Below are 25,295 nucleotides of genomic sequence, written 5' to 3' on the forward strand. Positions count from 1 at the left end.
TCTACAGCATAGCTCTTCCGCCGTCCGTCATGGCGTTCATAAATCACGAGAGTGGTAGGCAGAGGGACCTGTTTAGATCATAAAACAAATACGTGGTATTCCCTGCCTTTAACACAACTTACACATGTTCAACACAGGATATTATTACAGACATTCTGTAATTTTTGATTACTGGATGAGACTATATCTGACTACAATCACATGGTCACTGTGCAAGGGGCCATTTCAAACACCTTAGTGCACCTTAGTAGTATTGTGGGTAGCCACAATATGATGCATCGCTTAAAGGCCAGAGAAATAGCACTGTAGAAAACTGTCCATCCATGGCAGCAGTACTGATTTCACAAGGACAAGCAGGACTGCCGGGGCCTCCCTGCTTAGTTGGAGATCAGGCTGCAGGTCCTGATTATTCAAGTCATTAAAAAACACAGGCACTGACAGTGCTGGGCTCCCGGATGTGGACGATAAGTTTAGTTCCTAACTATGGCATGAGTTAGATTTTTGAATGAAATGAAGTACTAGGAAATAATTGTTGTGACAATTTCAGACAGTAACAAGACATTCTCACTCCCAGCGCGTCAAAAAGCGACGCGTGGTCAGTAAGGGTGGGAATCGATTGGCACCTCATGATTCGATTCCGATTCAGAGGCCAACAATTAGATTCTAAACCGATTATCGATGCATCTTGATGCATATATATATATATATATTTATTTTTATTTTTTTAAATCAATTATTATAACTTATCAGAATCGATAATCGAATCGTTCTAGAGAGAATCGCGATGCATCTGAGAATCAATTATTTTTCCCACCCCTAGTGGTCAGGGGCCTTTGGCCATTGTTACTTACTCAAAAAGTCTTGTTTGGCGTCATATTTGGACGCATTTGGTCAGGACTCTTGGCGTCACTTTTTGACACTGAGTCAGGACGTACGTTTAACTGACATGCGGTACAAGAACGGGTTAGGAAAAGAACGTGGGTGGGGTTACAAAATGTACATTTCAGCGACACTCAAGACATGAACCCCAGTCTCCTGGGTGAAAGTATTGTGTTGTTTGATTCATCCACCACCCCAACCAACATCCTTACTCGGTCTTTCGTACTATTCACTACCATTGACGCTCTTAATACTACATAATTTTACAGGGGCGCAGTCGAGCTGCTGCTCTGCCTGGTGCGTTCCTTACAGACGCTGAAGGGTAATTTCTGTGTTGGTATCTGATGCTGTGAGCCACGTAAAAGCATCAGTATTTTACGAGTTTAGAGTGAGAACGGGTTGGGTTTTGAACTGCAAGAAGGGCCATTCAGTTAAAAAAAAAGCATCAGCACAAAATGTTGGAGACCTAGGGGGTTGGATCTGCATCATGGACACGTAAAATATTTCACTTACTATGCTCTTATTAAAAGCAAAGCAGAGATCCCTTAACCTTTTGTTCCTCTCTTACTGGTATTTTTTTTTTTTTTATCATTTGCATTTTTATTGCGTTTTATAGAAACACAGACAAGAACAACTGAACACTCAACCAACTGGCCCGTGTGTGTGTGTGTGTGTGTGTGTGTGTGTGTGTGTGTGTGTGTGTGTGAAAAGGAGGGTATCATGGGTCTTGGGGGTTTGTTTCAGGAACGTGTGACTCAGAATCCAAAATGATGAGAGTTTGAGATGTTGTGTTTCACATTTCATTAATCAATAAGGGAGATTTTGTTTGAGACTTTGTTTGCAGATATGCAAAAGATTTATTGTACAAATGCATAATAAAATGTACACTATTTACAGAGTCTTTGAAGATTAGACTCCATCGTTATAATAAAAAAAAATTTGAAGGGGTAGAGAAACAGGACATAACCCCCAACGGAGTCTAGACACTGGTGGCGGTGGAGACAATTACAAAAGAACCCCTATTATACTCTTTTTCAGCATCATATTTTTACTTTTTGGTCTAATAAATGTAAATGGACTGTATTTATATAGTGCTTTTCTAGCTGCAGTAGCCTGGCTCCGCCCTCCTTCGTACTTCCGCTCAATTTTCCCTTCAGTACTCCGTCTGGGTTCGTACATTCTTGGGTTTTCTCTGGCCATTTGGCGGTCCAATCAGCGAACAGAGGGAGTGGCTGAGAACGATGACGTTAGGACATGCGCGAGAAAGATGCGAGCGAAGCCATTCGGTCCGTTGTGGCAGCAACGCTGCCGAATATCCAGGAGTTAAAGCCCGAGCAATCTTTGCTGAGTTGTGTTGGTGGCCATGATGTTGTGGCCCTCCTCCCCAAGGGGTTCGGGAAAAGTTAGATTTTCCAGCTAGACACATCACGACCAAACGTTAGCGATTGGTTATGGCAGATCCAGAGTGGTTCTGGACAGATCCAATAGTTTTAAACTTCAACAGAGTACCCGCCTTCAAGGAAGTTAACACTTGTCAATGGAGAGTGGCCAGACTCTCTGTACAAATGAAATGTACGAGAGTCTGGTAGGACCAGGCTATAGCTGCAGTGCCTTCACCTGAAACACTGTCTGAGCGCTTGGCCCGCCTTTCCGAAAAGGCCAGTTGGCTCTGATTGGTCAGCTGGCCCACTCTGTTGTGATAGAACTAAATTCAAACAAGCCACAGCTGTGCTTGCTCAGGCAGCACATTTAAATGGGCTGGCATTCTCAATTAATGAGATCACTAATTGAGGAATTTTAAAGGTCCAATATGTAACACTGACAGCTAGCGTTTAAAATGGTTACTGCAGTCCAAAATCAAAATACTGAAAAGAGTCGTTCACGGGAGTTTTGGATGGCGGGAGATTGCTGGTACTACTACTTCCAGACCCGTTATACAGCTTGTCTATACACTTTCTTACACCATCTTACTGTCCAACATATAACCTTCAAGCTGCCGTAATAACATAACGTTACATGTTACATTGCAAAACAACCTGTAGAGAACACTGTGTCCCATGATATAAAGTAATGAAGCTCAACGCTTACCTGTTTAGGAGGAAATTACTCAGTGTCCTTTTAGGCTCTAACCTCCATCTTTTAAATGCATCTCCAATATTTATCCGTGTTTTAACTCGTCTCTAGATGCAACCGTTTAGAAAGATGACGTTTTTTTGGGTTTTTTTTAGGGTGGGTAGAATGAATCTATCTCCATTGATCCCCTTCGTTTGTTTGCTGCTTCCATGGCTTTAGGCCTACTACAGGTTTACGTTTTTACAGGTATTTCTGGCAACCCGGCCCGGCTGTCAAAATAGGCAGTTGATACTAACACAGGCCGTAACACAAACAGACATTCCGTCCCGGAACGGAAATTTCGAAGGAGAAAATACTGGCTTTAGCATTGTTGTCAGAAAACATAGTATTTTAACTTAGCATGTTTCCTTAATATCTGATGACGCAGATATTAATATCTGATTAAATACAGTAAATATATTACATATTGTTTGTGGGAGAGAAACCTTTTGGATTGAAATGTGTTTTTTTGTACTTTATACATTTATTTCACACACAAGAAATAACACACAAAAAACAGGAAAAGTCCAAAAAGGCTAACTTTAGTTCAAGGATCAGAACGTAAAGCGTCGTCCAGTAGACTTAATATGGCCGTTAGACCTGCTGGTTTTTCGACATTTCGATAGAAACAATATAGAAAAGAAACATATATACGATAGACATTTTTATATTGCATATTTATATATGTACGTATTGTCATATTGCCCAACCCTTTTTTGACATAACCACCACGTTTGTAAGAAGAACAAGTTAAGACATGCTCGACTTAGTTTCGCAGAGCCCTGAAGCCCCACCCCAATTGGACACGTCTTTGGGTCCCCAGCAATACACCTCCAAGTGTGAAGTAGATCTGATATATATTCCTTGCTTTAGAGTAAGATGTTTGGTATGTCATGCGTAATTAAAGGTTTGGCTTTACTAGAATTGACCTAATTTCAAAGCCCTGGGTCTGCATTTAAAAAACTGCGGCTTTTCATTCACTGTTCAGCTGGTTTCTACTGGCTTTTCTCAGTTGCATACACATATGTAATACACACACATAATTATGTTCCCAGTTAGTTTCAAAATTCATCAGAAAGACCACATATTTTAAGTCAATTTCTGTATTGTGTGTGTAATGATGAATAGAGTTAATATATGGCCTTCTGTATTATTCTCCCAGGTATCCCCAAACCTCGCACCAATGCAGAGCGAGCATCCGTTTTGGCTGTTCCAGATCCCGCAACGTCCAACTCCAAACCAACAGCTAATCAGCAGCCAGCATTGGGGGCGGTCAAACGAACTGCCACACCCGCCACATCAAAACTTCCTGTGAAAGGATTACCCACAAGCCTCAGTTCTTCAGCACTAGGATCTGAGATCAGTGGAGCCATAAGCAAAGGTGAGGTGGGGGGGTGTACATATTAGCTGAGCTCTCTTCTTTTCTCTCGCTCACATACAACTTAACATTCTTCTCTTTTCACTGTTGGTGTTCTCCAGCACACACACACATGCAGAGTCTGTCTCCATCATATACACACAGTGTGTCATGTAAAATCAGCTGCTTAATGAAGATCCTAATGAAGATCCACTGTGTTTTGATAAAACATTTCATTTTTAGTGGGAGAGAGAGAGTTAGTGTGTGCACAGCAATATCCCCCCTTTTCTCTGGAGGTCAAGGAGCACAGCTGGTCAGGATTGAGAATACAGACGTGTGTGTGTGTGTGTGTGTGTCTACAGCGCCATTCTTTAAAGGACAAATCCCCCCTTTTCTGACATATGGTTCAGAAAAAAATCTATTATGAGATTATTTGTCACACAGAAATATTGACAAAATACTGACATTGACATATTAAACAATCTACAGGTTATTTAATTTTTTCTTTTCTCACTCACAAAGTAACACATTAAAGTGATGGTTACAGATTGCTAGGTTGTTATGGTAACCAGATTACATTTCCTAGTTACCATGGTAATATTTAGGTTCTGTATTTAGTCATATCAGAGAGGAGCGTCAGTGTAGTACACCCCCACACAGTTCTTTTTATTTTACAACTCATTTTATTGACTCATTTATTTACACCCATGGTATGTGTCAGCTGTTCACATTTGTGTTGGTTGTGAGTCAAACTCTGAGGTCATTATGCTGTGCATGTAGAACGCAGGAATACACCAGTATATGTTGGTCATTTCAGCGATGTATCGATGCATCGTGAATCGATTAAAAATCAATATTTATGTGTAAATATTTCAACTGGTTAAGATAAACAAGGAATCTCCATGCAATTTTTAAGCAGCCTAGAGTGTAATCTATTTTACTTTCACTTATTTTACTTCTTCTTTGTTGTTTGTTTGATGTGAGATTTATTTAAAAAAATCTAATTATACATTTTTAATTTTATTTTTTGTTATTTAAGATAACATACAATTTCGGTTGCAGTTTTGATATGAGGATACATCTTTTGTTTATATAATAAAATATATAAATAAAGGAATATCTTTCAGTCATTTCAGTCATTTGTCTGTAGCACATCCCTACATTCTAGTCAAATTCAGATCTGGTCCACCCAGTGGCATCTACCTCCAACAGGTTTTCACTCCCATCTCGTAAAATAAGGACACTTGGTCAGATGCCTTTTGTTGTTGTTATTGATGCTAAAAGTCTTCTTTAGCGTTTTAACTAAACGCGCTTGGTCGGGACTATTTGCGTCCCTTTTGACGCAGTTATGTTAAGGAAAAGGTCGTGGGTGGGCTTATGGTTCCGTGACACGCGGGAAGAACGGGACGGTTGGGTTTAGGAAAAGGTCGTGGGTGGGCTTACGCTTCCTTGACATGCGGGAATAGCGGGACGGTTGGGTTTAGGTTAAAGAAGAAAGCGACTTTAGGGAAACGTGACAAGCGGGACAGGAAACCCCGGTCTCCTGGGTGAAAGTCCTGTGTTTGACCCATCCACCACCCCAACCAATTTCCTTACGCGGAATTTCGGCCTTACATACTACTCGCTAAACCCCGTCTAGCTGCTGCTCTCCCCGGTACGTTCTACAAACACGCTGAAGGACGCCTTTTTCGTCCGACCTCATCTACTGCTCTTTGACATGCTTAGCAGACAAGCATAGCTACAAAGCCCCGAACATAACAGAACCTGCTATTAATTATTTATGTAGGTGTTTGTTAGCTGAAAAACTATAGTTTCTGTGTAAAACAGCATGTATCCTCGCTGTGTTTTAATTGCACTTATACCCCCACATGCATCATTAACATACTGTAGGACAGAAACAAGAAAAATAAGACCTATGTTTTGTTTTTGTCCTTGTTCTTTTTTCTTTTGTACCTCACAAACACCACTAGATTAACATTACGCATCCCCTTCAAACATCCTTAAACACAACAGACATGATTGTATCCGACATGGAGAATGTTGACGTTACCCTAAAATTTCTTCGTTACATGACAATGTCTGTCGTAATAGCTTCTAACACATGAGATGCTGTGAACTCCTGTCTCCCTCCTTGACACACCAACAACACACACGGACATCTTTGAGAGGACTCCTCTCTGTTGAACCTTCCTCATATACACCACCTCATTTTACGTTTTTAAAATTTTCTGTTGTACAAAGGAAGCCGAAAAGTAATTTGGACTAGGTTGATAATGTAAAGATTTGCCCATAATTACAGATTCTGGACTCCTTTGTCTCCTCGTCCTCTTGTTTCTCCTTTTTTCTCTGTTTATCAATGTTATTTTCTCTGTTGGATATTTTATTATTCTTTATAGGATTCCAAACATTGACATTCAAAAGAGCTGACACTTTGAACATCCACCCAAAAGTTCTTCTCTTTCATCTAATTTGCATTCTAAGTATTTAAAACCTCTTGTATCCTCTTTCCTTCCACATTTCCAGGAGCTCCAGCACCCACAGGGACCAAGCCAGATGAGCAGCCCAGCAAAAGCACACTTCCTGTGGGCAACCAGTGCACGGCAAAGCCCCTCATCTCCAGCACTGCAGCTACCACCAGTACCAATACTCCTAGTGACGCAGTTCCCAGTGGCATCACTGCCGCTCCAAAGCCTCCTGCACTGAGGAGCAGAGCTCTGTCACTGCAGGCCAGGACCACTGCTACAGGTGTGTGTGTGTGTGTGTGTGTGTGTGTGTGTGTGTGTGTGTGTGTGTGTGTGTGTGTGTGTGTGTGTGCGCGCGTGCGTGCGTGTGTGTAACCCACACACTTTGGCAGTATAACGTTCTTAAACTCCAACACTTTTTTTTACAGCTGCGCCCTCCATGAATAAACAACTAAGCCAAAATAATAATTTCCTTCAGTACAGTAGCTCTGAGTGGAAAGAGTGGAAACCTAGATCAGGGTTGATTTGTTTTCACAATTGCAGCTACCTTAACTGCAACAGGAAAGTACGAGCATAAACATCTGGCCAGTGAGTAAAAACAAAGCCCAAAGGAGAAGCTTTGACTTCCTCTGTTTTCCTCATTACAGGTCTGAAGACCCCGACAGTCACCAGCCACAACACAGCCAAGACAGCAGCTGCCAATCAAATAGCAGCAAAGACAGCTCCTGCTGCCAATCAGGGCCTGACCAAGCAGGTATCCCAGTATCCCTTGCAAAGAAGCGGCTCAGCAAGACTCAGTCGACTGAACAGCGCAGGTAAGAATGTGTGAGAGATGTGTGTGTATGTGGGGAGGAAAGGAGTAGTCATGTTGTGTGTTGGCAAGGAGAAATGTTTGTGTGTAAGGGCTGCAGGTGTGTTAGCGTCTTAAAACCGCAGTAATCCCAGGATTCTTGGCAATATAGCGACAATAGCAAGCATACAGCGTTATCACAGATACTGTATGTGATTTGTGTGCATTGACGTGTGGGTGCATCTTGAATGATATTGACATTTAAGCATCTGAAGCTGTTAAGGTTCTTTGGAAGAACAACACTCTTTTGCATAAAAATCTTGTTAACTTTCTTACCAGTGGCTTGATTTGATTTTATGCAAGGTTCAGATGGTGTGTGTTTTTTTAAAAGCCAGTGCTGTTAGTTTTAGAATGATGCTGTAGAAAGCTAGTGTTTCATGCAGCTAAATAATGTCTTTAAACATGACTGAGGGTTTTCAAAAAAGGTACTGGAAGAAAAGCTTCTGACTTGATGCTTTTTTTAAAAGCAAATACTTTTTGCAATGTATTATGATGGTCAGGTATTTGACAGACATTGGTTGGCTGAGTGCAGGACAAGTCTGGTGTGATTGCTAAGAAACAATCTCCAAACTCTGCATCAGTTTGTACGTTGAGTACAACTTTTAATAGTGATATGAAATCATTCTGTCGGATGTTTACTGTTCAGCTGCACGCACACGCACGCACGCACACACACACACACACACACACACACACACACACACACACACACACACACACACACACAAATTATGTTCTTTGAATTTAGAGTGGAACCATATTTACATCTCAGCAATACTTAAGTTGGATTGAATCTTTTATTGCTGTTTAAGGTGCTTTAACTCTCAGTTCTCAACACTCATGTGTTCACTGGTTGAATTATCCCAGCAGTAACATGCAGGAAATGGCTATTGACCATGAAGTCCAACATTTCACACTTTTGATGTCATGTCACATCAACTAAAACTCATTTTAAAGCTGTTTTAGAAATGATTTTTGAATCAAGACAATATTTTAGCTAGTAGTGAAAGTAACATATACATGTGTTCTCACTGATGGAGTGTTACAGTAATGTTGAGCATTATAAACGCTGGTCATATTTACTGAAGCCCATCTTCTGTAAAGTACTGCTGGTTCCTTCCATGTGGGCCCTGTGAATCCAGGGCCTGTGGTTGCAGCCTTCCCCCCATGTGGTGTCTCTGGTCTGGACCAGGGCGCCTAGCTGTCTCCCGTCCGTGGCTGGGCCTGGAAGTTTCTTTAGGGCCTGTGGGAAGCTACTACTAACAGACATGCTGTCACCCTCGTGATCGCTTTACTCACAAGCACGCAGACAGAAAGACAGACAGGCAGGGAGGCAGCCTACACTTCATAAGCCCCCCATATGAATTTGATTCATTCACCTCTCGCTCTCATTCACACACACCACAGTAGCCCGTCAGGCGACAGTGGTTAGCAGTGTGCGCTTTTAAAGCACCCAGTGTGTTTCTTGAGCTCTTTTTGTCTCCATTAGACGTACACTTTATTGATTCTGACATATTCTGACTCTGGTTTTATTGTCCATGACCTGTGTTGTGCTCACAGGAGACTATTTATGTATCATGGCTGAGTTGTAATTTTTGAAGGCTGATTCAAGGTTCATATTACAGTCTGATTTTGTTTGTATCACATGCACTGTACCATGCAAATTAAAGTTGTACCAGGAAAGGTTTTTATGTAAAAATGTATCCCCATCACAAAGCACTGCAGTACAGAAAAATATGTTGAGTCAAAGTAAACACATGAATTTTGATTCAGTTGCCTCCTGCTGCCCTTTGGGGCTACCAGTGGACAAAGATGCCCAGCATTGACCAACTTTTTCTTTCTTGCTTCTTTGTCTAAGTGACCACCTTGTTTCTGAAAAGAGCACCATGTGGCCAAAGGCAGTTATACTTTTAAGATTCATTTGAAATGAGTACATGTTGTTTAGAGTCCCGAAAGGCTGGCATATTATAGAAAGTCACCGATCAGTGTATTTGAATTGATCTAAGTTCTATATGAGAATGAGCTACTGTTTTAATGTATCAAGTGCTGTTCTGTATCAAGTGGCAACTTAGACTTTTCTTAAGATGGACTTTCTCCACAAAAGAGAAATGTGGCTCAGGTGGTAGAGCGGTTGTCTACCAATCGGATGTCGGTGATTCGATCCCTGGCCCTGCAGTCCCATCTCTAAGTGTCCTTGGGCAAGACAATGAACCCTGAATTGCTCCTGATGTTGCTCCATCGTTGTGTGAATGTCTATCTGATGAGCAGGTGGCACCATAAGCTCTATAAAATGCAGTCCAGTTATTATGGCTTAATGTTATTTGCCTAATCTTTCCAGGCTCTCTTTGATATCAACTTCAGAATCCACCCAGTTAAAGCTAAACTAATGCCTACCAATACATATTAACTTTTGAACTTAAAAAAGAAGATTAAACATAATTTGGGGCCACCCCAGCAGTAACTCTGAGGACCCCATGTTGAAGATCTCTGTGTTAGACTAAATTACTTACTTCTGGGATGCAATCACTCTCTCTGCGGCAGGCAGTATTACATTAAACTTTAATCTCAACCTACATTGAGACATTTTAACAGAAATATTGCTAAATTGCAAAACTTGAAGGAACGGCTCAGCTGCATGTATAGTATGTTTGTGTGTGTTTGTGTAAAACAAAGAGGTCTGTATTTGGCTGAATAGTTTTAATATGGCACCTGCCACTGAGAGCTGAAGAGACACAGACGCATGTGTGTGTGTGTGTGTGTGTGTGTGTGTGTGTGTGTGTGTGTGTGTGTGTGTGTGTGTGTGTGTGTGTGAGTGAAAGAGAGAGGCTCCTCCCACCCTCTTGGTGTATTTTTTCATCATCATAGTCCTTTCATCACATCTAACCTTTGACTTTCTCTCATTCAAATGTTCAAATAGAGCCAGAGAGAGGACGAGAGACCTGAAAAAAAATGGGGATGGTAGGGAGGGAGGGAGGGAGCAGCGGAGACAGATTATTCAAATCCCTCCCACTCTCCTTCCCCCTTCTCCCCTGCAGCGTCCCTCCCTCTGTGTGTGTGCGTGTGTGTGTGTGTGTGTGTGTGTGTGTGTGTGTGTATACTGGCTTCACAGAGCTTTGGAAACAGCCGTGAAATAGAGGGAGTGTATAGATGCTTGTCTTTGTCCAACCACCCAGCATGTGTGTGCAAGGGAGAGCTACATTTCTAGACACACACATCTCTGTGGTGTGTCAGTGGGACGGATCACTGTGTGTTTTGCGTGTAACAGCAAAGATGGACTACTAATCATCACCGCAATGAGGATTGTCTTTCCTCCCTCACACACACAAACACACAAGTACTGCCTCTCTCGTCCTCTCCATCTTTTATCGTTGGATGATTCACTACCTCCTGGACGACGGTAAAGCACAGCTATTTTTGGCACCATTTTCTTGTAGTCTATTGGCTCGGCTACAGAAACCAGTTCTCCTTCGTTTTTATTATTTTTGTTTTGCAGCGGCGACTGTTTGGCTTTGAGTGAAAGAAGGGCAGGTTGCAGCTTAAAGGACTCTCTTTTTTCCTCTGTTTTTTAATGTTTCTATTTCCCTCTGTACGGAGTCACATTTTTCCCTTTTAAATTCAAATTTCTGTTTTTTTCTTCTTTATTTCGATCTCCACGTGGCTGTCATGGAGATGCAAGGCTTAAGTTCCAACAGCAACAATCTCCAGGTCTTTTCTTTCTTTTTGATGTGGAATTATTTTCAATCAAATTAAAGACGAAAAGAGGAAGATTGTTACTTACCAGACAGTTATTCTTGTAAAAAAAAAATGCTTTGGGAGCCTTATAATAAGGAAATAATTTCCTGAAATAGTTGACAACAGTAAACCGGTCAGACAGGCAACACTGGGAATTTGGACCACAAGAAGAAAAAACTGGATTTCCTGCAGCCCAGGACTGTTTGAGAGTTAGTGGAGCAGAGAAAGTGCTCAAAGTCAAAGTCATTTCTTACACGAAAAGACGACCCAGACTAGAAACATTAGTCTGAAATCAAATCTTGAAGAGTGTTGGAGGACAAACAGAGACAATGTTATGGTCTCCAAGACTGTCGCTGTCCAACTTCCATGTGAAGCTGACGGCCAAAGGACTTTTCCGAAACCTTCAGCTGCTGTCGGGATGCAGGAAAAACACTGTGGTCTTCCATGCAGGTCTGGGTATGCCACTGTCCTCCATGCCCTCCCATCATCCAGCCATTAATTATTTAATTTCTTTCAACACATCCATCTTTTCACTAGTCGATCAACCCATGTTTAATGCCAACAGGTTGATCACTGAAGTGTGTCACAAACCTCCAACCATCTGTGACCAACTCCCATCCTCCATAGCTGCTTTTAGTTTCAGTTTTACACCAACCTACTCATCCATCCATCCACCATCCATCCACCATCCATCCATCCATCCATCCATCCATTCATCCATCCATCCATCCATCCATCCATCCATCCATTCATCCATCCATCCATCCATCTGTGATGCTTTAACTTTATTAGCTGTCCATTTTGTGATAAGAAAAATTCAAAGCATTATTGTTTTTGAAATGTTAATATCTAAGCATCACAAGCAGGTGAACGCAAAAAACACCTGGCTGTGCATTGTGTATCTATTTCCCATTACACAATAAAATACTTATTTTATATATATTGTCTACCAATCACCCTTCCATATTTCATTCCTCTTTCAATCCGTCTTCCTCCTGTTTGACTTTGTCTGATGAGTGAGGTTGCCTTTGAATACCGTGTAAAGATCAGCCTTCTTGGCCATTTTTTTTTAACCTAATCTTTAGTCATGAGATGGCAAGCCTGACCCCAGATCAGCCTCAAAGGCACTTCACCCTCCCACATCACCTCCTCCTCGTCTGGCTCCTCCTGTTTTCCTGCATGGTGTTGGCAGCCATTGTTGCCTCCATCTCTCCACCACTGTGGGGGCTTTCAGTCATGTATATGCCGGTTACCACAGCCGCCATTGGATGTATAGGGTTTCAATAGGGCCGTCAGTTGTCTTAACACAAGTGTGTGTACACGGGTCTGTGCAAATGTGTGTGTGGGTGCTTGAGCAGTGGCGTGATGAATAGCCGTGGCTGCAGGCTCTTTTTAGCCGTGATATTCATGCTCAGAGAGGCACCAACCACGTGACTCACACACATAAACCAGAAATAGCCACATCTGGCTTTTACTTATTTAGCCATTAAAAGTGTGCTCTCTATTTGTAGGAGGCTAGTAATGTCTGGCACGGAGTCAGTCCTCACTGTTAACAGAGTTTATTTATTTTATACATGAGGTACTGTATTAGGCATTATACTGCTGGATTCCTCTGAACATTTGTTGTTTTTGTGGCAGTAGAGCTTTGGTGCATTTTTAAGTGCTATGTGGACAGATATGTTGGGCGGATCGATCCAAATATCGATAATTTCAATACGATAATATCAAAGAGGCGACCTGGCTGTCAGTGTCTGTGTAAGTGCCACTGCTTTCAAATGCCGCTCCTGTCACAGTCACACTTTGCTCTCTCCCCCCCCCCAAGCAGCGAACAACAGCAAGCTGTTTAATTTGTTAAAATGCTATAAGATACAGTGTTAACACAACAAATTTATACAAGCATATGAAAATTCTGTCCTGGGTTTTAACTTATTAATAATCCAAAGCAAAAATCACAAAAACACTTAAGGTCATGAAAATTCATTCAGATTTAGCAATTTGATGATGAATCCACCTTAATTAATAAAAAGTATTGGTATCGGTATCGGTGATACTGGCCCTGTATTTACTTGGTATCAGATCGATACCAAATTGCACACCACTAGTGGAAGGAAAAAGAGAGGATGTCATTGTAAATAACTCTCTTTGGACTTAGCCTGCTAAGCTAAGACACAATATTAGCATTATTTTAGCATAGAGTGAAGTTTCAAGCACAATGTTAGCGCTTTGGCTCCTGAAACTTCACTCTATGCTAACATGATGCTAACATTGTGTCTTGTTAGCTTGGCAGGCTAAGTCAATGTAGGAGAGTGAACTAAAGATAAACATTTAAACCCATCGAAAAAGCTGCTAGTTTTAGTTTTTTTTTTGTGCACGTTGTATGTTTGAAATTGATTATGTTTTTGTAAAGATGAACTAGGCAAAGTGCCTCTGCAAAATAAACTCGGGAAGGAATTTGTTTTGGTGGAACATGTGTACGTTCAAAAGTTGTTTTAGTTGTGCAACAGAAAACTCAGATTGGACAGATAGTCTAGCTAGCTAGCTGTCTGGATTTACCCTGCAGAGATCTGAGGAGCAGTTAACCATAGTCCTCATAGATCCACTGGAGTTTAAAATTCCAACACAAAGAAAGCGTAGGTAACGGACATCCAGCGGAATTTCCGGCGGCATCAGAGCAATCCCGGAAGTGGAACGTCATAGATATAGACTAGAACAGGAACATCTGTGAAAGACAAGATAAAAATAGTCCACCAAAGACACCAGAGAATTACTGTTATGCATTTTGCTTAGTTTACAAGGAGAAAAGAAGCTAAGCTAACATTTCCCCAGTTGGGCTTCAACAGCTTCACATGGATTTTGACTTGTGGGTTTGCCAGTATCATTAGGCCACTGGGCTTTTTGCTTCAGAGTAAGCACTCTGAAGCATTAATTTGTCTTGGCTAAATTGCTCACTAATTCCTCATCTTTGACAAATCATCTTAATCCATTTAAACTATCTATACTGTTTATATGTTCAGCAGCATATTATCTACTAATCGGCTCATGTTTTGCAGCCAGTATTTTTCTCATTTGGTTTTTGAACATGCTCCTCCCTGTTCAGCTCAGCCGCACTGCCCTCATTATTTTCCTCTCTCTCAGTTGTACTGTGTGTATTCCTGCTGGCCCATCTGAGCACAGCAGCACGTGTTCAGGCTCAGTCTGAGCTCTACAGACCCATTTCCCTGCTGCTGCCTGCCATTGCCCTGAAATGTAGGTTAGAGCAGGCTTTAGTCATCACATGTGCATGTCCACACACACTCAGCACAGACACTCTCCTGCAAGCTTTACTCTGATATGGAGGTTGCTGTTTTTTTTCTAATGGGGTGGCAGATGAGGACATTACAGGTTATATCTGTTGAACTGGAATATTCTCCCAAGGCTCAGCAGAGATGTCCAGTACATTTGGGCTGCAGCATTCTTTAATATTTTAAAACTAGGTAGAGATTTTCTCTGTGGAGATCAAGGACAGAAATGTGCATTTTATCTTCTGTCCACATCTGGAGCTGCATCTGAAGTAGAAACCTCATGTGAAATGAGTAGCAGTTGTTTTACAAAGTGTCTGCCTCTGAGGCCAAAGACTTTATATTTCACTCAAAAACAGCTGGTGGTTGAATGATCTGTGCATTAATGTCATAGCAGTTGTTTAACATATTCTTTAATGAAGAGCAGGGTATTAGTTTCAAACTGAGAATTCTATTGTTTGCCTTTTTTACTTAACATGTGGTTTTTGACTCTACAGTTTCTCTCAATGGTTTGGCTCATCCATCTCCCGTGGTTTGATAGTACTGTAGTTTGCCTGACTGGTTAGATACTCTCCTCTGCAGTGCTACTTTGAAGTCTCACCAAAAATCTCTTCATCAATCTCATCAATAGTAGCCTTTTTAAGATGAAGAAAAAACTATTAATTCCTCATAATTTGATTAATATTGGTAAAATAGTGTTTGGTGTCTGCTAATCCCATATTTGGTAACCCTTTATTTGAAGGGGTGTGCATAAGACATAACACCATCATAATTATGACATGACACCTATCATGAACATGAATGAGTTATTTTCCTTGACCTCAAGTAAAGTGAAACAATTTGGACCTGTCATGAAGTTTGATTTCATCATCGAATGCTTAAATGACTGAATAATATCCTTGACCTCAAGTAAAGTGGAACCATTTGGACTTGTCATTAAGATGTCATAAAAGTTATAAGCACAGTTTGACAACAGTGAATGCAGTACTGAGGTGATTTAATGAATTTTGAACAGATAATGTTAGCTTTAGTCTAACGTTTATTGTTGCTAAAACTAGCTTAAGGCAGCTGACTACAGTTAGCAGCTACTTTAAAGTTACCGCTAACTGTAGTTCGCTTCCGTTAGCTAGTGAATTCAATTAGCTGTACAGCTGTCAAATTAGCTGACTCAGCCCAGGGCTGCTAAGAGCCAAACCTGGAAAGAAAACCATGTTTGGCTCGGATACAGGGTAGTGTATTCCTAAAACTGGTCCCTGCTGTGTTTGGTTCCATCCATCTAGCCGAGGTCACTGAATGCTCCGTTAACAGCTAATGGCAAAGCTCAGCGCAGGTATTCGTCATCAAAGGTGGCAAGGAAGCTATTTCCCGTTGCTAGGTAATGACAGCTGTTATCTCATTGGTTGCGCTTTCGAAAGGTCAGCGACAACTAGGTCAAAGTTGAAATAATTTGAACTTTGAGCACGGCGCAAAGCGGCAAATCCGAGCGGTGCACGACGCCAGGGGTAGTGCATAGTTGGGCGGCACCGTCTCTCCCTATAGGAAATCAATGGAACGGTCAGCGCAAAGCAGTTTAACCAGTCTCACTCCTTGCCTAAACCTAACCAATCAAACCAACGAAGGCAACAAGTAGGGAAGGACTTGTCGCGTTGCGGATATTGATTAGCATTTACGTTATGTGTTTGAGTTACGTTATTAGCCAATAGCGCTAAATGTGCGTTAAGATGGGTTTCCACACAGGCAGCAGTTCGGAGCGATTTAATCGGATTCATTTCATTCTGCCATGCTAGCCCTTTAGCTAGGTGTCGCCGGACCGGGACTAAAAACAGTCTCCGAGACTTACGGAGGAGGCCAGTTTTACGACAGGGAATGCACTAACGCTACCGAGATGGTTTTCTTCCCGGGTTTAGCTCTTTGCAGCCCAGGGCTGAGTCAGCTAATTGGACAGCTGTAACGTTACAGCTAACAGAGCTAACTGCAGCTAACTACAGTTAACAGTTACTTTAGCAACACGTCCAAAACTAAATAAATCACCTCGGTACTGCATTTACTGTCGTCAAACTGGTCTTATAACTTTTAAGACATCTTAATGACAAGTCTAAATGGTTTCACTTTACTTGAGGTCAAGGATCTTATTCATGACACAATTGTAACCTTCTCATGACAGCCATTGTAAAAACCAACCACTTAATGACAGTTTTATGTAATGTTAAAACATCAAGCTAATAGTTTCTTAAAGTTTGCTAATTGGGCCTTCCATGTTTTGTTGTCTAGGTTAATGTCAAGTTGTCATAACAAAAACATTGACAGGTTATATTGTCTTGCTTAATGTCATAACACAGAGATTGTTGGGTAACACTTTATTTGAAGGTAAAAAGGTAAATCTACATAAGAGTGACATGACACTGTCATGAACACATAACACTTTCATTACACATGAACCCTAACCCTAACTCTAACCCTAACCCTAACCCGAACTTGTCATGACAAAAACCGAATGACACTTAATGACAGAAGCGTTATGTCATAAACATTTATGACTTGTTTATAATGTTTATGACACGTTCATGACAGTGTCATGTCACTCTTATGTAGATACCTTCAAGTAAAGTGTAACCGATTGTTGTCTTCGTTAATGTCAAGTTGTCATAATGCAAACATCTCTAACAATGCTAACTTTGCCTTAAAAGTGTCATAATTTACCGAACACTCAAAATGACTTCTTCATGTTCATAATACAGTAGGTGTCATGTCATAATTGTGTCATGTCAGTCTTATGCACACTCCTTCAAATAAAGTGTTACCCCATATTTCAAGATGGGTAAATATCAAAATGAAGAATTAATAAAATGCTTTGTATGTATAACATGCAACACTTTGCAACATGGCAGCAATAGCAGGTTTGACTTTGCTAGAAATTGCAGTAGACACGGACGGATGTTTTAAAACCTGAGAACATTCAAATTTTCCTTTGTAAGCCTTTATTATTAATGATGTGCCTTCACTACTTGTAGCACTTATCTTCTACCACCAGTGACAATAAACAGGTAACAGTATATATCATACTGACATACTCAAAATTGCCTCTTCAGTGCAACTTTTTAAAATTCAGTGCATGATCATTTGCATAAATATACTTTAGGTCGCAGTATACGCAGTTAGGTCCATCTGTTTGTCTGTGGTCAGTGCCTCTACTAAAGGTTTTCGGTCTCTATTGTATTCAGAATCTTTTTGTAGAACTGATTGATCTGACACTTGTGGACCGAGGGTAAAAACATAAAGCCGTCCGTCTTTCTCATCACACTAGGAGACATGATTGTTAGACAGGTGGACAAAAATGACTCACAGGTTGTTGCTAGATGACCAGATGGTGTAGTTTGTGTAAACATGTCAAAAAGTGGACATACAGTATTACACTTGCAAACAGTGACACACTCTGCACACTTGTTGCTGTACGTGATAGCAGATCATTAGCAAACTCTTGATGTTTCCAGCCCTGCAGTCTTCGATTACTTGCTATGTTTGCACGTTTACGTTCCTCAAGACAACCTGAAGCAACCGTGCCCATCAGTGGACAGATGATTTGTGCATCCTAAAAAATCCTAAATTAGTACATGTTTTTTCACAGTTTACACTGTGGCCCTCCTTATTAACCCCCAACAACACCTTTATGGTTATGTGTTCCATATTTTATCATCTTAGTTTAAAGTATACCAACAGGTTTATATACTTAATGTGGTTCATTATAGGATGGCAATTTAAGCTCTGGGAAAAATCCAAGCCAGGGAAGTCAAAGTGCAAATCCGATCTAAATTCAAATCACCAATCTAAATCCTAATCGAGCCTCTGTTGGAATCTGCCTCTTCATAAAGTGGGATTAGATTGTATCCATTTGAGTAATATAAATACAGCAGATTAAGGAGATTAGGGTTTCTACAACTACCTGTAGTGTATGTGTGGTGAGCTGTCCCTGTTTTCCCTGCTTTGCTGGCACACTTCTTTGTCTTGCGAACACACATACAGAATAATCCCGCTCTAATCTGTCTGAGTCTGTGTTCAGCATCATGTGGCCGCACAGTAAACTCAGTTGTCTGCTCTGGCTCTGTTTATGGGGGGTTTGTCTGTGTTAATGAGGGAGTTTATGAAAGATAGGCCTACAACATGTCACCCAGAGCCAGCTCTACTGTTAGGATGAGTGTTGACTCTGTGATCTGTTAAAAAATATAATTTGAGTTGATCTCATCCTGTTTGATCGTAGACTAGAAATCTAAAATGGGATTTGGTGTAATCCTCATCACACAACATGGCAATCTGCCGGAACTGTGTATTATTCATATGTGTGGTTAGATGAACACTTCCACACAAGTGAAGAAACTTGTTCAGGAAGCTTTGTCAACTTTTTCAGTGCCAAAGTACAATAATTTAATAGTCAATTGAACACAATACAGCTATTTTATAGAGAAGACATGACACAGTTGCTGTAGTTGTGCAACAACTGGACACAAAGCCCCCACTCCTCCTCCTCCTCCACCTTTTTCATTTCTCCACTCCCCAACTCCAGTCCCTCACCAGTTTTTCCATACTGGTAACTGATGTTCTGAGTAAACACACAGCAGACGGTCCTGCTGAGTGATCATGAGACTGGTACAAATAAGATGGCCGACATATTCCAACATTTTAAATACATCTCATTATCATATAACTATAGACCAATATTGAAACTCAGCATTTAAAAAAAAAAAATCCCTATCATTTTTGGTACTAAACTGCTGAAAAAACAGCCAACATTTATTATGCAGCCATCCAACAATTCATATGATGATTGCCTATCTTATCATGTGTTATGAAGTGGAGGTCATCTTAATGTGTACTGAAGGAGATTCTCATGACACAGCAAGGATTGTACTCCTTGTCCGCTTTACTTCTGTGACGTGATGTGCATGCTAACAGTCTTGTTTCCCTCTCAGTCTGGGCTCAGCAGCTCTGCATGACTGCCTGCCAGATTCCAGGTACAAATCACCATCTCACACACACGCATACCCGCACGCACACACACGCACACGCACACGCACACGCACACGCACGCACACACACACACACACACACACACACACACACACACACACACTCACACACACACACACACACACAAACTGTAACTGTTTCATCAACTGTAATTCAGCCTTGCAAGTGTCAGATTCACATCATATTTATTCATACCTTCCTTTTATTCTGCAACTTTCAATTGAAGACAGAAATAAAACAAATATGTGTAGAGCACTTATATCCATTATGAGCAACGTTTACTTCCGTCACTGGAGTTTTAATGATAGTTTTTCTCCTAAAACTCGTTTTGTTGATTTTAAAACAAGTACTTTAAAAGCAGAGAAAAGGAAATACTCATCCCAGCATTGGATAATTATGCATGTCACTAAGTTCATTGTCATTCAGTGTTTGGCATATTTTATTCTTTCATCTGAGGCAAACAGAAGTGGAACATTGTAATCAGGGTTTCACGATTAGATAAATCGAAAAAATTATCTTATAAAACGTTCGATTTCGACTATTGAAATCAAAAGCAGGATTGTCGATTCCCCCAGTATTTTTTCTCTCTCCACCTCTGCCTACTTGCGCACATCCGGAGAAAAACAAAACAACAGGATAGCTTACTAGCTGGTAGCATGCAGCTAAAGACACAGGGTAACGTAAGCTTAGCGGTAGCCTGCAGCTGCACATTTTCCAGACACCATGGCCACTGCTCATCCCCTGGAGTCGGGATGACGGAGAAACAACATGACTGGAAAATCTGGCAACATTTTGCCTTCCCCGTTATTTACTTATAGAAACAAGCATGCTGAAAAGAAAATGTTTGAATTGAAATGAAAGCGAATTGTGACCTTGAAATCGAAAGTCAAATCGAAGAATGAAGAATCGTGACACCCCTAAATATAATGCATCGTATGTTCACTTGCTGTCCAATTTAACACAGTGACAGCATTGGACAGTGTCATGGTATACAACAGTGTTACAGTAAGTGTACAATGTGAGCTGGAGATGATTTTTTACATTTTGATGTTAGTTTAAACAGACTGTTGGTAAATGAGTATCTTCCCCTTCATCGTAATGCATAAAAGCCTAGGAATATAAGAGCAATATGAACATAAAAGCATAACTCAGTGTGTGTGTGTGTGTGTGTGTGTGTAATGTGCAGTCTGTTTTAGTGTCAGTATACTGTATCCCTCTCACACTAACTTGCAATAGTAATTGTGGCAGCGCTGCATCCAGCACAACAGCATTTATTTTCACTTATACAATACATTCACAATACATATCAGTGTTCATAACTGGTCTGCAGTATGTTTACAGCATATATGAGCCTGGATGAGACTGTCTGTACGTGTGTTTCTATCCAGCTGTCAAGTGAATTTTGGCTCTGTGACACAGTAAAAAACTGCACTTGATATTTTCATGCGACCAGGTTGGAGACCTGTATGTCAGAGAAACTGATTTTCTGTTTTAAACGGTAAACATCTAAAGGCACAGTTATTATGCAATATTAGTTTTACTGTTTATCCAATGTGTGCAATTTCATCTGAGGCATACATTAATATAAGATGTTTCACCTCCCAGTCTTCATATTCCTACACCCACCAATATTTTCCCTACACTGAATTATTGATCAGTGTATGTCAGCGATGTGTCCTGCTGACATTGGTGGTGAGATGGTAAATATTTATCAGATCTGAACATTGATCAGGTGACAGTGAAACACCTGCTGTGTTTTAATGATGATTCTGGAGCTGTAGTGTCCACAGTATGATTTATCAAGATGTGGGTTGTTGTAATTGAAGTTAACTGAATAGTAGAAAGTCAAACATACACACAGAGGAAGTGTCATGTCTCCTGTTGCCCTTTAGTGTCTGACTGTAAGACAGCAGCAGCAGGTTAATACACTTTAGAGTGATGTTTACCTTGTTGTTAGCCGCTGCCAAAGGTGACTCATTGATTCAAAGTGAGTCAGCTTTTAATTCAACTGTTGCTCAAATGTCAGTGTGCGCTAATGATTTTCTCTAATCGCTGTCATTCTGAAGCGTTCAGCAGTCCAATCCAACTCTCGATCACAGCTCTGGTTGATTAAAAAGACTGATACACAGCAGCATGTTCTGCTGCCAGTAGGTGGCAGTATCTTTAAGGAAGTCACTACTAGCCTCAGGACCTGAGCCTGAGCCAGCAAACTGACTTAAAGCGCACAGACCTATTTATTTGAGTTCAGTAGAATTTGGATTAGATTTTAAATTGGGTGAATCATTTTTTAACTTGATAAGGATAAAACATGACTTGTACCCAGTGATTCTCTTGATTGAAATCTCAGTCACTCAGTGACAGTTTAAGCTAAGACTAATTGCATTTGGCACTTGATGAAAATAAAATTTCAATTAGTCCCAGGACTCAGAAATAATATTCATCTTCAAAGCATGAAATTCCAGACAACACCACAACACTCATCCTGCAGGTTGCATTGACCCAAAGTAATATCTGCACAGGAAACCTCTGTGATATCAACAGTCTGGTTCATATTGAATTATTTAGAGGCTTTTTGCACCTCATGTCTTTTTAGCAAGTGTGATTAGCAAGTGTGATTTGTGAGGAAGCCCAGCTGTCTGTGGCTGAGGAGAGCCTCCATGGAACTATAAGTGTGATTTTTGATGATTGTCAGTCTGTGACATCTGTCAAATATTTGATTACTGACGGTGGTGGTAGTGTTGCTGACGACTGTATTAAGGTTTATTTTCCCAGACTGAAGTACGGTGAACTTTCTTTGCAGTCAGCAGTAGGCCAGGCTGTGTTCACTTTGTCATAAAAGAGAGGTTGAGACAGAATCTCACTTTGATACTGTGAGAAATATAAGTATTTCAGAGAGGTTTTATTTGAAAACAATAATATAATATAATAAATATATATATATATATATATATATATATATATAGAGAGAGAGAGAGAGAGAGAGAGAGAGAGAGAGAAATTAATGTGAAATTTTAGCTGCAAAGTATGTTGTCTGTTACAATATGTGCCTTGTATAAAATCTAATTATTTAAAGGACAATTCCGGCGCAAAACGGACCTAGGGGTTATTAACAGATGCGTACCCACTCTGTCGTTCTCTGGGACATGTTTTCATGCTAATCGAATGTGTTTGTAGCTTGAAAGACGCTAGCGCGGACCGCTGATTAGCTTACAACGCTAGTATTCGGGGCACAGGGAAAGTAAAAACAAATCGCTATTTTGTACCACTAAAAAGGCTCAAAACATCACCAAACTTCAACGGTAGCATAATGAGGGTCCCTACATGTTAACAGAAGCATTGAGAACTTTGTAAGTTTATTAAAAAGATACATTATAAAGACACTCACGTTCATGTTTACATGCCGCCGCCGTCTTGAAAACCAGTCATGACTTACAGCTGGCGATGCAAACTAAAATCAAAAGCAATTTACTCAATATATCTGAAATAATTGCTCTCTGCATAACTTCTCTAGTGTACTTACTCAGTGGATAATTGTCCATCTGGTCCCTCCGGTCTGGGTCGCCGTCTCCAATTTATTTTCGGGACATGCAAAAAAGTTTCAAGTACAGCCCTGTTTATCAGAGAGGGGAAATCTTCAGACTGTACAAAACACTGCGTTTCTTGGGTGTCGCGACACAACAGGTCCCACTCCGTGCAACACAGACACTCTTGTTTGGTGGCCATAGCTTCACAATGTCCGCAGGTACACCACCAGTACGAGGCTGTGTTGCGGCATTGACTACCGGTAGCTCTCTCTCTCTCTCGTAGCTCTTTCACGGAGCTCCCGCAGCTCTTCGTTCAATAAACTGTCTGTACACTTACAATGTTCTCAATGCTTCGGTTAACATGTAGGGACCCTCATTGTGCTACCGTTGAAGTTTGGTGATATTTTGAGCATTTTTAGCGGTATAAATAGCGATTTGTTTTTACTTTCCCTGTGCCCCAAATACTAGCGTTGTAAGCTAATCAGCGGTCCGCGCTAGCTTCATTCAAGCTACAAACACATTCGATTAGCATGAAAACATGTCCCAGAGAGCGACAGAGTGGGTACACATCTGTTAATAACCCCTAGGTTCGTTTTGCGCCGGAATTGTCCTTTAATAATATGTAATTTAGCTTTAGCAATAATGTAATTTGAACATTAATGGAGAGAGAGAGAGAGTTTAATGCTTTGTCAGCATCGTTATTGAAGATTTCATGCCGATAAAGCCCCTTTGAATTGAGAGAGAGAAAGAGAAATGCCTCTCGGTCTCTTTAATTGCGTTGTCTCTGGTAATGCACTCCTTAATGCACACCCATGGCCCATCACACACACACACACACACACACACACACACACTGGCCATCATTACCACGCAATCCCATGATGCATCTGTGTCAGCCTTGAGCAGTCAGTAGGGCGTATTCTCATTTAACAGATGAAAGCAAACGTACGAGACGAGTGTGTGTGTGTGTGTGTGTGTGTGTGTGTGTGTGTGTGTGTGTGTGGGCAGGATTTTGATGTTTTCTGTGTTTGAATGTTGTGGTGGTTGTGTTTAGACCCCAGATTGACCCACATGTGCATGTGTTGATTTGCTTCTTCTGTTTTCTTAAGTTTACTTTTCACATATTGGTTGTTATTCTATTCAGAGGATGAAAGAGTGTTTTGTAGTTTTAGCTCAGACCCTGCTGTGGTTGATACTTTACACTTTGTTAATTGGCTGAGTGAGTATTCTGTGTGTGTTGGGAGGAAGTGGATACCATGTTGAATGTTGCACCTGCCACCCACACACTAAGAGGTCGCCGTTCTCTTGCAGTGGACAAAAACAAGCCTCGGGAGGCACCGGCAAGACCAACAAACACCAACAGCAGCTCACAGGTAGCAGCACCTGGAGGAGGAAACAGCCAGAAAAAGCACCAAGCTCCACCTGACCTGGTATGTCCTCTTCTTTTTTAGGTTTTGAGTTTTAAGATGCAAATTCAGCTCAGTCATGGGCAAGACACTACATCAGTGACCATTACTTAGCGAGATCTGATCGATGAAAGAGGTGTGTTCCTTGACAGGAATATTTAAAGTGGTTGTGGTGGCTATTCCGTTTCAAAATTATAGCCACTGCCCCAGCAATAACGCACCTTTGTTCCTTTGTTGTTGATCCAGGCATGCAGTCATTGTTTGAAAAATAATAATTAAACACAAATATCCTACCTATAGAAATAACTCTTTATGATCCTACCAAAATGTTGTAGGCTAATGTTGCATGTGTGTGAATCAGGGAAAATAAACAATACTGATGGTTTCTTAAATGATATCAAATAAGATGAAACAGGATGACTACATGTGGTTAAAAAACTGCGTTTGGTCTCAACTAAAGCTAGGACTTCCAAAAAAAACCTCCACCCGTGTTTCCAACTTCCCTTTATCAGTTATACCACACCCACAATTACTATGGTGTGGCCGATTTGCCAGTCAGTGGCCTAGCTGTCAATCAAAATCAGTGGATCAGAACTATAACCAAAATATGGGAAGTCTTCAAATAATAACTATTGTTCTTTAAATATAAACAAAAACTGCTTTTTTGGCTCCT

General features: G+C 40.8%; 1 protein-coding gene across 6 annotated transcripts in view; it reads left to right on the forward strand.

Moving 5' to 3' along the window:
- Window positions 1-25,295, forward strand: part of LOC116059825 (microtubule-associated tumor suppressor 1 homolog) — a 90,038-nt gene that overhangs the window by 34,458 nt on the left and 30,285 nt on the right. For 5 of the 6 annotated variants that reach the window (XR_004897036.1, XM_031313088.2, XM_036000162.1 and 2 more), the window contains 4 exons: window positions 4,154-4,372; window positions 6,872-7,093; window positions 7,458-7,625; window positions 24,528-24,646. Coding sequence is in view for 5 of the 6 variants with exons in the window: in XM_031313088.2 (XP_031168948.1) it covers window positions 4,154-4,372; window positions 6,872-7,093; window positions 7,458-7,625; window positions 24,528-24,646 (728 nt within the window). In the remaining variant the exon portion in view is untranslated. The remainder of the gene's footprint in view (window positions 1-4,153; window positions 4,373-6,871; window positions 7,094-7,457; window positions 7,626-24,527; window positions 24,647-25,295) is intronic. The other variant, XM_031313087.2, reaches the window with a different exon arrangement.

Source organism: Sander lucioperca, chromosome 4, assembly GCF_008315115.2.
Source record: "Sander lucioperca isolate FBNREF2018 chromosome 4, SLUC_FBN_1.2, whole genome shotgun sequence".
In the NCBI taxonomy this organism is placed as follows: Eukaryota; Metazoa; Chordata; class Actinopteri; order Perciformes; family Percidae; genus Sander; species Sander lucioperca.